Genomic DNA, 14,640 nt, shown 5'->3' with positions numbered 1-14,640 from the left:
TCACATAATGACTAGATCCAGAACTGCTGTTTTAACAATCCACATCATAACAAATAGCACATTTTAGTTGAGGCTGCCAAGACAGATTTATAGTGCTTAATTTTATACTGTACTGCTGCCCCGGGAGAACAACTAACCTTCGGGTTGCCGCACAATTAGAAAAACTGCTGGAGCAAAGCAGTTTAATATCGAAAATCTATCGGGCAACGTGACCAACGCTCGTCCTTTTATTTGACCCCTCACCACCTGTCCCAGCTCAGCATTAAACTACAAGCCATATCACAAAGTAAAGAAGAGGCAAAAAAATTACACATACATATTTTACATATAGACAAAAAAAAAAAAAAAACCAAACAAACAAGTACATAGCCATCAAAACCACCTTCCCCGGTTTAGGAGCGAGATGTTTATGATTGGGAGAAACCAGTTTGTCCATACAGATTTACTGTCCTAACTGTTTAGGGCAAAAAGAAATCCTACTGGAATACGCCGGCCGTCGAGCCGATAACAAAAAAGTTCAATCCTACCGGTCCAAGGAATCGTCAGCGAAACCAAAGAAAAAAAGAGTCCGTCTTCAGAGACGCATCTCCCTTGTGTCGCTGAGTAAACACAAAAAAAAACTTTTTCCAGCAGATATTTTACTTGGCGCTACCTCATCTCTTCTCTTTGCTCCACCACAAGATGTCTCTCTCTCTCTCTCTCCCCTTCTTTTCCGGTCCTTAAGTCTTCAGCACCAACCGCCCTGACCGATTTATGACCTCTCCCTTAAAGGTGTATTTACAGTGTCCACTTTCTCTGCAATACACCCTAAGGAGCAGCAAACTGCCCACGGAATAATCGCACATGTGGCATCCGCTACAATACTTCTACAGAACACCTGATTTGGTGGTCTTCTCTGAACTTCTGCTAGTTCAGATAAGACTGAGGAGGCTCAGACTAACATTATTTAACATGTTCAATATTTGAAATCTTGTCACAAGGGGGCCAATTTCATGGACCACTGGAGGAGAAAATTGGAATGGCAGAGCCATGTCCTTCCAGGATGAGGTACAATTGAACAGTCATTGAGCAGTATTGTTTTGTTAATGCTAATGCTAGGGTTGAGGATTATTTCCACTAGGGGATGGGAGATGCCAAGAGTTTAGAACAGAACAGGTCAAAACGTTTCTGTATGGCACCAGTCAATTGAAAGAAAAACACAATTAGGAAATGATAGCCAACAGGGAATAGAATATAGAATTGATTGTAGACTTAAAATTACTTGTGATAATGCTAGAAGTAATACATATAAAACAAATTAATAGGATTTATTAGATTAGATAAAATTTTATTAATCCCACAAGGACATTCAAATGCACACAACAGCAGAAACATAAAAAATAAGCATACAGACTCACAAGACAAATAATACAGCTGATCAATCGATAAATAAACAAACAACTGCACAACATTTAGTATTAATAAAAAATGATATAAATAAAATATATGTAGTGTTTCTGCACATATACCTAATGTGTTAGGACTGCAGTAACAGAAACCTGATTAAAGTGTTGAGATGGGGAATGAATATGATACCCTTTTATTCTGAAAATGAGGTTGGCCATTTACACGAGAGAGAATTTAAAATCTAAATTTTAATAACATGGGAGATTAGCTACATTTGGGTTCACATAGAACTTTTAAGACACTTGGGAGTACATTATAGAGCCAAAGCATATATGTTACTTTTATTACTATGAAAAAATGTATGGACCCCAAAGCACATAAGTTGAAAATTTTAATATAAAAAAGTGGGCTTAGGTAAGGATTGTATAGTGATGGTGGAACTTTGATTGACCAAATTATCAAATTGAGAATTCCTAACCAGTTAATGGAATGCTCAGGACATAGATGTCATCAGTGATTACTTTGTACCAAGTAAGCCAAAATGGAAACAGAAGCAGCCTGTCTTAAATTTTTTGACACATTTAGAATGTTCTTCAGGTAAGTAGATGCCACCTTAATTTAAAGTGAGTCCTTCAGCAAGAACACAGGAGCTAAGATGGAAGCTGGTTAAGAGCATTTTTTGTACACACATTAGAAACTGCTTCCTGTCCTAGAAGATTAGATACTAAGTGATTTTGCAAACATAGGTTAAAAGCTACTGATGCATTGTGGTATCCTAAGTGGTTTATTTTTGTCAAAGCTTTCCACATACAGTATGTTCATATTGTATCTGCAGTTCATTTGTAAAAAATGCATTTGAAAAATACTGTACAGTGTAAACTCTTTATGGTTTTTGCTACAGAAAAGCTGGTGCATACGATACAGGTTACTTGCTTATTTATGTATATATTTGTTTTCATGATTCCTATATTAGCACACTTTGCAATTTTCTTTTAACAAGACATTATGAGTAACATTTTAGAATTACTGTGCTTTCATTCATGAGGTTGCTTATTTTAAAGAAAAGTTCATATTTCTGCAATGTGACACCAGATGGTTAAATTGCATGGAGATGAGAATTAGATTTGGCTCCTTTTAATACTCTAATTGTTTCTTTTGCCACTAGGTCAGATAATTGATGATTAATAAAGTGTATTTTATTAAATTTAGAATTAGTAAAGTTAGAAAACCTTGTACTTTCTACTTTATTATCTCTTTTGATACATTGCATAAAACTTTAACCACTTCAGTTGAACTTCATTTCTGAGTGAAATTACAATATCATTTACCATAATGTAACTTTTATACTTTATGGTTAAATAAGGGAAAATATTTTTAGCATTTTTATTACATATAATTAAAAGAAATATACATTCTTCAATATTAATGGAAAAATAATGCTTTTAAAGAGTGGACTCAGTAGTATTGTCTCAAATTTCTAGCATTGGTAAATATATCTCTCCCTTTTTCTTTTTTTTATCACTTTAGGCACTCAGAGAAGCAGAAAGAGAAAAAGAATTGAAGCAAAGGCACACTCCAGTGCAAAGGAACTTGCCGAGGCCATCAGATGTAAGTTCTTGAGATAAAATTGTGTCTCAACTGTCTGAGTGGTCACATTGATAGGTGCATCAACTTAGTGGCAAATTGTTGTCCTATTAGCCTAAAGCAACTTTTTTTTGTTTTTCTTAAGAACGCATACTATAAAGTCATATAAACTTAAACATGCTTGATAAGCCAATATAATTTAAATTATCACAAAAAATGGATTAGCTTTGAAATCTGATGACTAAAGAGGTCATAACATTTACAGTGGCATGTAAACATTTGGGCACCCTTGTTTAAAATGTCTGTTGCTGTGAATAGTAAAATGAGCAGAAGATGGCCTGATCACCAAAAGGCATCAAGTTAAAGATGACACATTTCTTTTCAGCATTTTATGCAAGATCAGTGTATTGTTTTTGTTTTGTACAATTGTACAATGAAGAAAGGAAAAGAGCACCATGCAAAAGTTTGGGCACCCCAGGATATCTGAGGTCTCAGATAACATTTTCCAAAGTGGTCTCAGACTTTTCATTATCTTGTCCCAACAATCAGCAGCCATGGGATCCTCTAAGCAGCATCTTTGCCTAGAACTCTGAAAATAAAAGAATTGATGCTCACAAAGCAGGAGAAGGCTACATGAAGATAGCAAAGCTTTTTCAGGTATCTGGTTCCTCAGTTTATAGTGTTATTAAGAAATGGCAGTTCAAAGGATTGATGGAGGTCAAGTTGACATCTGGAAGACATGAAGATTTTGCAGACTCTGGAGTGATGGTTCTCTGTTCTGCTGTGCACCGACACCTCAAAAAATATTACGTTCATGGTACAGTCACCTGAAGAAAACCTTTCCTGCATCTGAGCCACAAAATTCGAGAAGTGTCCAGCTGCAGTCAGGACAGTTTTAAGCTCTTAGACAGATCCGAGCACTTCAGACACTGAGGTCCATAAATTGACACCCCTTCTGGAGCCCCTCTCTTGTTTCGTCAGTGAACTGACGCCTATATTACAAGCCCCTCATGATGATTTCAATTCCCTTTAGTTCCTGCACTCAAATGTGTATTCAGCATTTATAAAACTTCTAAACTATCGAGGGGTCTCAGTTTTGCATCCAAAGCAGTTGTTTTGGTATCATATATTAGAAAAAAATTGAACAAAAAAATTTTAACATTTCTATTTCTAAGTTTTATATCCACGTTTGCTATGTCTCATTCACGAGACTGCACTTTTTAATACGGCAGTTATATGCTGCACTCAACGGAGTAGTGGCTCTGTGGCTAAGAATCTACACTGGCAATCAGAAGACTGACACCATAGAAAATGGTAAATGCTAAGGAAGAAGACGAAGGAGAATAAATTATATGCTGTACTCCTCTACGATTAACACTACATATTCTTATGGACTCTCAATCAAATAAATCATATCATTTGGGTAAACAGTCAAAATATGCAATACTATGTGCCGAACGTTTTGGAGCTCTTTAGAGTCCTGTCTTTGTGCTCCTCTCTGTTATATCATTAGTACTGGTGTACAAAATTTTAATATTTATATTAACAATGTATTAATTGTGCCGGGGTTTATGCTTCAGAGGAATGACGCGCTTGCCCTCTGAAGCATGAAGAGGCATAAAGTAGTTGTTTGAGTCGCCCAGCTAAGACCTTCTCTGTTAGCCGAGCGGCTTTGTGTACCCATTGCGGATGGCTCGCAACCTCACAGCAAGTATGAAGAGTCGTTTATTACATTAGCACGACAGTTTATCCTGGTGAAGCTTTTTTTTATTTATTTATTTATAGTAAATAGTTTTTTGCACATGAGTTCAGTTTGCCACCATTACTATAATAGGACATTTAGCACAAAAGTATACCACTAACATGGGGGTGGGTGGGTGGGTGTAAAGTGGGTGGAGACAAAAGAGATTCAGCTGACAGGGGGTGTCATCTTATGGGCCTCAGAATGTCTCAGGTCGCTGAATCTGTCTGAGGCCTAAAACTGTCCTGACTGCAGCTGGACTCTATTGCAGAATTCAGGGCCTGAAACTTGCAAATGAACATCTAAACAAGCCTGATGCATTTTGGAAAGAAGTTCTGTGGACCGTTGAAGTCAAAATAGAGCTTTGTGTCCACAATGTGCAAAAGGTATGTTTGGAGAAAAAAGGCTGTCAAATTCCAGGACAAGAACACATCTCCAGCTATTAATCATGGCAGTGGATCAATCAGGCTTTGGGCTTGTGCTGCAGCTGTTGACACAGGGAACATGACAGTGGTAGAGGGAAGAATGGATTCAAATAAATCCCAGGAAAGCAAACATCACACCATCTGTTAAAAAAAATAAATAAAAGTTAAAAAGATGGGTCCTGTAACAAGATAATGATAAGGTGCAAGCAGATGGTTTTGCCAAGGTCCTCACAGTCTCCCAACAATCTGTGAAGAGATCTCAAAAGAGCAGTGCATGCAAGACGGCTCGAGAATCTTGCAGAATTAGAAGCCTGTTGCAAAGAACAATGGACAAAAAGACCCCAAAGTAAGAACTAAAAGACTCTTAGCTAGCTACAAAAAGTATTTTCAGATACTTGCCAAAGGGGGTCTTACTAAGTACTGACCATGTCAGGTGCCCAGACTTTTGCTTCAGGCCCTTTTCATTTTTTTTTGGTAGTTTGTACCTCTGAATCAGTGATCAGTTCATCTTCTGCTCACATAACTATTCACTTCAGCAGATATTTTAAGCAAGGGGGCCCAAACTTTTGTATGCCACTGTAGCTGAATTCACCCACTTGTTTGCAGAACTTTTAATAAATTAATCAAGACTAACTTTCAAATGTGTTCTCATAAGAACACCATGTGTGCTGAAAATAAAATATATATTCCTTAGTTTTAAGAAATAAATCTAATGTTTGTGTGTTATTTTGAAAGTACAAAAACAACATCATTTAACATAACAATACAATAATCCAAAATGTAAAATTCACCTGATTTTTAAATATCTGCTGTCAAAGATAGCTAGTAATCTAAACTTCTCACCAAAATGTGTTTTTTGTTATTTTTGAATATATTAAAAGTACATTGTCAGCAATGATGTAGAATGTGAAATATTCAGGTACAGTAATCCCTCCTCTATTGCGGGGGTTGCGTTCCAAACCCCCCCCGCGAAAGGTGAAAATCCGCGAAGTAGAAACCATATGTTTATATGGTTATTTTTATATTGTCATGCTTGGGTCACAGATTTGCACAGAAACACAGGAGGTTATAGAGAGACAGGAACGTTATTCAAACACTGCAAACAAACATTTGTCTCTTTTTCAAAAGTTTAAACTATGCTCCATGACAAGACAGAGATGACAGTTCCGTCTCACAATTAAAAGAATGTAAACATATCTTCCTCTGGAGCAGATAATATCAGAGAGATAGAGAGAAAAAAGCAAACAATCAGAAATCAATAGGGCTGTTTGGCTTTTAAGTATGCGAAGTGCTGTCGGACAACGCAGCTGCTAGGAAGGGAGCAATATAAAGGTAGCCTTTCAGCATTTTTTTAGAGGAGCGTCCGTATTGTCTAGTGGTGTGAACAGCCCCCCCCTGCTCACACCCCCTCCATCAGGAGCACAGAATGTCAGAGAGAGTGAGAGAGAGAGAGAGACAGAGAAAAACAAACAATTAAAAATCAATACGTGCCATTCAAGCTTTTTTAAGTATGCGAAGCACCATGCAGGAAGCATATCGCTTGACAAAACAGCCACATTTAAGCCCAGCAAGGAAGAGAGCAATGTGAAGGTAATCTTTCAGTGTTTTTTGAGGAGTGGTCGTATCTTCTAGGGGTGCGAACAGCCCCTGTGGTCACAATTTATTTGAGGAGTTTTATTTAATACGTAATACATGCTCTGATTGGGTAGCTTCTCAGCCATCTGCCAATAGCGTCCCTTGTATGAAATCAACTGGGCAAACCAACTGAGGAAGCATGTACCAGAAATTAAAAGACCCATTGTCCGCAGAAATCCGCGAACCAGCAAAAAATCTGCGATATATATTTAAATATGCTTACATATAAAATCCGCGATAGAGTGAAGCCGCGAAAGTCGAAGCGCGATATAGCGAGGGATTACTGTACTTTAAATGTGCTTTAGTATGCAGCTAAAATTCTAAGACATTAGTGAGTTTTTCTCTGTAGCGAACAAGAACTTGTCAGCATTATTGACAATCTCTTTCTAGTCCATGATTTGAATGTTTCTTTTATGAAACATTTTAGTGAGACTCTAGGACTGTGTTTCTGATACGGATATGAGCACCACAAGGACCAGTCCTGTCCCCGTTTCTCTTCTCTCAGTTCATTTCAGTCTAAAAATATAACACTAAGTCGTGTCACTTACAGAAATTCTCAGATGACTCTGCACTTATCGAGTGTATTGATAAGGGGGTTTAAACTGTGTAGAGTCAGGTGGAGATTTTTGGTTCTTTGGCAGAAAGAATTGTCTGAAACTTAACATCAACAAATCCAAGGATCTGCTTATTGAGTTTCATTGCACCCGAGAGCCTCAAAGTCTGGTCGCTATTCCAGGAGTGAATGTAGAGGTGGTCCACTCCTTCAAATACTTGGGGGTCCACATCATTGGCAGGTTTAACTGGGAGGAACTATATAATAAAAGAGCAAACCAAGCTCTTCTTCCTTCGGATGCTGCATTCCTTTAATGTGGGTAGTGACATCCTTCACATCTTCCTTCACACAATTGTGTGAGGGCAAATGTGATTTTCTTTGCTTTGTTGTGCATGGGCTGGTACTATCACTTCAAGAGAGGGCTACTGATCAGGAAGCGAAATTAAAGGGCGTGCTCGGTTATAGGACACACTCGGGACCCCCTGGAGTTTGCAGCAAAAGAGAGACTCAAAACAAAATGTGAACAATGCTGCACATCTTCTCCATGACACACTGTGTACTTTCAGCCGAGATTATTCCTCAGAAGAGTGGCAAAAAATGCTATGGGGACTCCTTTGTACTAACACTGATATGCCTGCATATTGCTGAACTTTGACAACTGCCAAGTCAGAAGTTTTTCTGTCAATTTTCTTCCTTTTTAGTTATTCTGATGTGTTCAGACTGTAGTGTACCTGTCTACCCATCCATCCAAACTATTTATCTATCCTATATATCTAAATAGGTTCTGTAAAAAGCCAGATTTCCCCCAAGAGACAAAAAATAAAAAGATCTATCTGTTCTCCGTGCTGCAAGGGGCAGATGCAAATTCTCTATAGGCAAAAACTCAACTTGAAATCCTCTTTGATTGATCAAATATATGTGGGCAGGTGTATCCCAATGGTGCACATATATTACTGGGGCATTTTTTTTTTTCCTAAAAGGTAAACTGTCAGTCATCCTGACACAGGAAAAGGAGGTCCAAGCCACTGGAGATCTAACAGACATGCATTTTAAACATCTGCCACACAAAAGTAAATGTGACAATTTTTCACTTTTCAGCTTTTATCAAGTGATATATCTTGAAGACCCCTTGTCATTTTCTTGTATTATCCTAGTCAGGTGACATAAAACACGTTTTTGCTGAAAAAGCCACTTCGCAGGTCGATATGTACATTTGATGCATGAATAGGCGTGCTTGTTCACCAATGCAGAATTCAATAGTGTTTTCTAATCCTCAGATGGTTGAGTTTCCCACATCATCTTCTTTATCTCTGGCAGGATTGGAGCTCAGTTCGGTTGTTTGCTGCAGTATTCTGTCCGTTACTAGGTACATAAGGATGAGTTGAGCATACCAGCATCTACTGTATATTTGCCTGTTAGCTGGTTGACTGCAGGTCTGTTACTGTACTTTGTGAATATCATGTAGAGTCGCTGCTTATGCACTTTGTTTAACTGCCACTATTGTACTGCACTCAAAGCCACTTCAGTTTTGAGTATAGTCCTTTGTTTCTCTGAATTATACATCCAGTTTGAAAAGCTGCTGCTCATGTATCTTTGTTAGCTTGTCTGGCTCGGACTGCCATGCTGGACTTAAAGCAGTTTTTGTATTGTATGTTGCTCTTTCTCTCTTTGGATTAGTTGCACATTTGTACAAGCCTAGCAGCTTTTAATAGCATAATATACTCATTGATAGACAGATAGATAGATAGATACTTTATTAATCCCAAGGGGAAATTCACAATTGAGCAGTCAATTACTGTACTGTTTACATAAATACAGAGCCTATCAAAAGTATTCACTCCCTTGGGAGTTTGCACATTTTATTTTTGTACAACATTCAATCACATTTGATTTAATTTGGCTTCTTTGACATTGATCTACAAGGAAAAGACTTTAATGTGAAAGGGAAAACATATTCAGAGTGGTCTGAATTAATTACAAATATTAAAACACAAAGTCTAGTAAAACCTCGATTATCCATCAGGGGTCAGGACCGAGGCTGTGATGGATAAGAGAAAAGACGATTAATGGAACAGCTACTTTAAAAATTATATACTGAAGATTTGCGATTAGTCATATTTATTTACAAAACAAAATTTTAACAAAATGAACTCATATAATATTCTAACAACCAGCGTAATAAGGAAACACATCTCAGATGTGCAGTGGAACCTCAGGTCACGACTGTAATTCATTCCAAAACACTGTTTGCAACCCGATTTGGTTGTGACCCGAAGTAATTTACCCCGTAGGATTGTATGCAAATACAATTAATCCGTTCCAGACCATATGAGCTGTATGTAAATGTATATACGCTCGCTCACGCTCTCTCTCTCTTGCTCGCTGCACAGGGAGAGACTGAACACGTGCAGAAATCATCGGCGCGTACAAACCGGAACGGAAACTGGCTTGTTTGTCACCCGAGTGTGTGGTCGTGAACAGATGCAAAAGTTTGAACTTTTTGGTCGCAACCCAATTTGTATGTGGTCCAAGACGTTCGTGACCCAAGATTCCACTGTACTGGAGTTTTCTACCTTTTACTTGGAGTCTTCGTTCCGTAACAAACAGTGGCCTGTCTTATACTCCATTCTCTGGGTTACAGAGCACACCTCCAAAACAACAAAAGAAAGCTTTCCCGGCCACTCACGTTCTGTCTTTCTGTTTACCGCAAACACTCCTGCTTATTGCCTCCTGACTCTCTACTCATAACTTCCTTCCACGGCACCTTCTGTTTTTTCTCCTAACTTTTCCTGTCACTCATCTCCTGAGAGGCGTTGTCGGCCTGTTACAGAGCAGAAGCTCTTCACCCAGTCCCATCACTTACAGCATTCATTCCACACTTTCTGATCCCAACGGCGCCTCACAAGCTGCCTGCACATCACAATGTATTAACAAAACATAATATAACAGAATTTTAAAAGAAAATTACAATACAGGACAGCATTATCATAATACAGAATAACACTACCATCAGTGGTTTCCATTTTCAACACTTTTCTCATTTTTGTTGGAATTAAACTTTATATCGTTTACGGTTGTTCTTCCTGCTCCTTAAATTGAAGCAATACTTGAAGCACTTTTGCCGTTTTGTAAACATTCAATAATTTCATTTTTTTGTGACAATTCCACCATCACACACACATGTTTATTGGCCATAAGAATGTATAGTAGTTTAATTATAACAAAAGAGAAAAGCTATGAAACACAATTAAAACTGAAGGTACATAACTGATGCTGTGGTTTCAAAATGCTGCCTGACACGTGGAGCTGGAGAAGAACACTACGCACTAGCAAAAGGGAGAGTTGATCCAATATGCAGAACTCGCAGCGTACCACACAGCAGTAGAGTAGGTTAACAGAGACTGATGGATAATCAAGGTTTTACTTTATTTGATTGCATTTGCAGTGTATACTTATTAAAGTGACACTAGTTTTATTCTAGTTTGAGGTCAATATATGTTTTTAAAAACACAATGCTGCCTATTTTAGCTTGCTAGTTCCATATACAGTGGTGTGAAAAACTATTTGCCCCCTTCCTGATTTCTTATTCTTTTGCATGTTTGTCACACAGAATGTTTCTGATCATCAAACACATTTAACCATTAGTCAAATATAACACAAGTAATCACAAAATGCAGTTTGTAAATGGTGGTTTTTATTATTTAGGGAGAAAAAAAATCCAAACCTACATGGCCCTGTGTGAAAAAGTAATTGCCCCCTTGTTAAAAAATAACCTAACTGTGGTGTATCACACCTGAGTTCAATTTCTGTAGCCACCCCCAGGCCTGATTACTGCCACACCTGTTTCAATCAAGAAATCACTTAAATAGGAGCTGCCTGACACAGAGAAGTAGACCAAAAGCACCTCAAAAGCTAGACATCATGCCAAGGTCCAAAGAAATTCAGGAACAAATGAGAACAGAAGTAATTGAGATCTATCAGTCTGGTAAAGGTTATAAAGCCATTTCTAAAGCTTTGGGACTCCAGCGAACCACAGTGAGAGCCATTATCCACAAATGGCAAAAACATGGAACAGTGGTGAACCTTCCCAGGAGTGGCCGGCCGACCAAAATTACCCCAAGAGCGCAGAAACGACTCATCCGAGAGGTCACAAAAGACCCCAGGACAACGTCTAAAGAACTGCAGGCCTCACTTGCCTCAATTAAGGTCAGTGTTCACGACTCCACCATAAGAAAGAGACTGGGCAAAAACGGCCTGCATGGCAGATTTCCAAGACGCAAACCACTGTTAAGCAAAAAGAACATTAGGGCTTGTCTCAATTTTGCTAAGAAACATCTCAATGATTGCCAAGACTTTTGAGAAAATACCTTGTGGACTGATGAGTCAAAAGTTGAACTTTTTGGAAGGCAAATGTCCCGTTACATCTGGCGTAAAAGGAACACAGCATTTCAGAAAAAGAACATCATAACAACAGTAAAATATGGTGGTGGTAGTGTGATGGTCTGGGGTTGTTTTGCTGCTTCAGGACCTGGAAGGCTTGCTGTGATAGATGGAACCATGAATTCTACTGTCTACCAAAAAATCCTGAAGGAGAATGTCCGGCCATCTGTTCGTCAACTCAAGCTGAAGCGATCTTGGGTGCTGCAACAGGACAATGACCCAAAACACACCAGCAAATCCACCTCTGAATGGCTGAAGAAAAACAAAATGAAGACTTTGGAGTGGCCTAGTCAAAGTCCTGACCTGAATCCAATTGAGATGCTATGGCATGACCTTAAAAAGGCTGTTCATGCTAGAAAACCCTCAAATAAAGCTGAATTACAACAATTTTGCAAAGATGAGTGGGCCAAAATTCCTCCAGAGCGCTGTAAAAGACTCATTGCAAGTTATCGCAAACGCTTGATTGCAGTTATTGCTGCTAAGGGTGGCCCAACCAGTTATTAGGTTCAGGGGGCAATTACTTTTTCACACAGGGCCATGTAGGTTTGGATTTTTTTTCTCCCTAAATAATAAAAACCACCATTTACAAACTGCATTTTGTGTTTGCTTGTGTTATATTTGACTAATGGTTAAATGTGTTTGATGATCAGAAACATTTTGTGTGACAAACATGCAAAAGAATAAGAAATCAGGAAGGGGGCAAATAGTTTTTCACACCACTGTATTACACTTCAGCCCTTGTGTTGTGTGCATGTTGTTAAGTTAGAATGTGTAGATTCGCCATACTGCTGTCATTGCTTTTCATTGCCTTGTACCATTCAGGTGGCACTACATTGCATTTTCCACAAAATTATGTTTCATTTGAGGGCAGTGCATTTACTACTGTTGTAAAATATTGAGATTGTTTATGTACATTTTGGTTATTAAGTAACTGCGCAAAGGTAAGGCAGCCCTAGCTTAGCATTTAGACACTGGTTGGATTTTTGGATTTTGGTGCCATTTGTTCACCTTGTGTTCACGATTCTGCAAACACCTACCTTCAGCCTCATTGCCACACATTCTTGTGACTTTAGTTCAGGGTTCATCTTCTCTCTTTAGCCAAGATTTTTTTTATAAATCAAATAATTCTTCTGTGTGCTTTGGTTTTTTTTTTCATAGCAACAGTTTATTTTAGATCTGAGTAATATGTGCAATCAATCTGTAGAGGAGAATCTTTAATGTCGACATATTATTTATTCCTACCAGTTATATAATAAAACATTCAAGTCACAAAAGTCATTTGTCATCCACATATGAATGTACAATAATTATGAACACTAGCTCTTGCTGTGCCCTGCTGTAAGTCGCCAAAAGGAGAGGATAGTTGGGAAGTTTGCCTAGATGAGTCAGACTTTTTCTTTTCATATTCTGAAGCACCCCAGAGGCACATCAACAGCTTTGAGTTGCCAGCTGTCCATATTTTCTGTTAGCTTAGTCTTACCTTGTCACAGTTTGCTTTGATTTATTGAACTGATGATTCTTAAGTTCCATCTTTTGGAACAGTTGATAAAATTCTGTCATTGTTCTGTTTATTTATTTTAAAAAGATAATGTATAATTTTCATTACGCATCGCATAGTTTTTCATTTTGTTGTTAATGTTCGGTAAGTATTAAGATTTTGAGTTTATTCAGATAAGAGTGTAGGATTAAAAATAATAGTATTGGGGAGAAAAAAAGCATCAAATAGGTTGTTAATAACACATTCTTTTAAAGTTTGTTGGATCTCTTTCCAACAGACAGAAGCCTTTTGTTTTCTCTCAAAGGAGACCATGGATATAATTGTAAGAGGACAAGGCGATGAGACATAATCAGGATTCACGTCAAATACGTTAACCTGTAATCGAACCCATCTTTCGGGAAGCATGATACAATAACCAAGAATTAAAGTCTAAAAACAATAAGTTGGAAGTAATTTATACTAGAAAAATGCATGAAAGATTCATTTGCAAACACACACAACAACCTTAATTTTTGATGATGTCAAACTGTACACACTAACCCTTTGTATTGCCACGCAGATGATGTTACACGTCACGCACACCCAGTGCACTCTGGGTAAAATTGTTATGGTAAACATGCTGTGCCCATCATTAACTATATTAAGCTGTGAATTTTTCTACTATATATGAAAGTTAGATGGGTTTTTCTCTGCTCTTGCCTTTCTTTATGTTTTCTTCCTCTTTGGTGTGGGTTGAATCTTATTTTTTCCCTTTGTATTGCAATTTTTTCCCTTGATTTTGAAGTAAACTGTTGATTGAGTAGTATGCATTGTAATTTCTTATTTTGGAAAATAAAATAAAAATATCTATTTAGAAAAGGTTGCTATACTACTTATAACTACCAAAACAAATGTCAAATGGTGGTGTGGCACAGCAAAAATAATGTTTTCAGGATGTCTCCTACATAAAAACAAATATTAGAGTTGAATTCCTTTTCTTAAAAATAAAAAAACAGAATTCATATTTTGTCCGCTATCTTCAGGAAATCATATAAGAAAAATTAAATGAAAATACACATTCCAGTTCCTTCTCTTGTCTTTGATGCTGAAGACTGAGAAATTCTCCCTGTTTGCTGCGGCAGGAGGTAGAGAGAGGTATAAATTCTCCTACGACATATCTCATGTGATGTCATTTGTGATTGGTAAAATATTTGTGTGCAGGTGTATCATAAATGACTTTATGATTAAAAGTGAACGAGCAAGTGTTTTCCAACCAGTGCTTTTCATGTGTTAGAAAAAGATTTTTTTTTTTTATTATTATTGCATGGCTTGTGGGCCCAATTGTCTTTCGTTAAAACTGGCTAAAGTCACAGTAAGTAGAGTTAAACTTAAGATGCAA

At 37.7% G+C, this 14,640-nt stretch overlaps 1 protein-coding gene across 1 annotated transcript in view; it reads left to right on the top strand.

The window, feature by feature from the left end:
* The window catches only part of cdc5l (CDC5 cell division cycle 5-like (S. pombe)), a 98,209-nt gene that overhangs the window by 49,291 nt on the left and 34,278 nt on the right, over positions 1-14,640 (top strand). The window contains exon 12 of the mRNA XM_051924413.1: positions 2,918-2,994. Coding sequence (XP_051780373.1) covers positions 2,918-2,994 — 77 coding nt within the window. The remainder of the gene's footprint in view (positions 1-2,917; positions 2,995-14,640) is intronic.

This window comes from Erpetoichthys calabaricus, chromosome 3 (genome assembly GCF_900747795.2).
Source record: "Erpetoichthys calabaricus chromosome 3, fErpCal1.3, whole genome shotgun sequence".
NCBI classification, from domain to species: domain Eukaryota; kingdom Metazoa; phylum Chordata; class Cladistia; order Polypteriformes; family Polypteridae; genus Erpetoichthys; species Erpetoichthys calabaricus.
The sequence above is the reverse complement of the archived record's forward strand: the minus strand, read 5'-3'. Positions and strand labels throughout refer to the sequence as shown.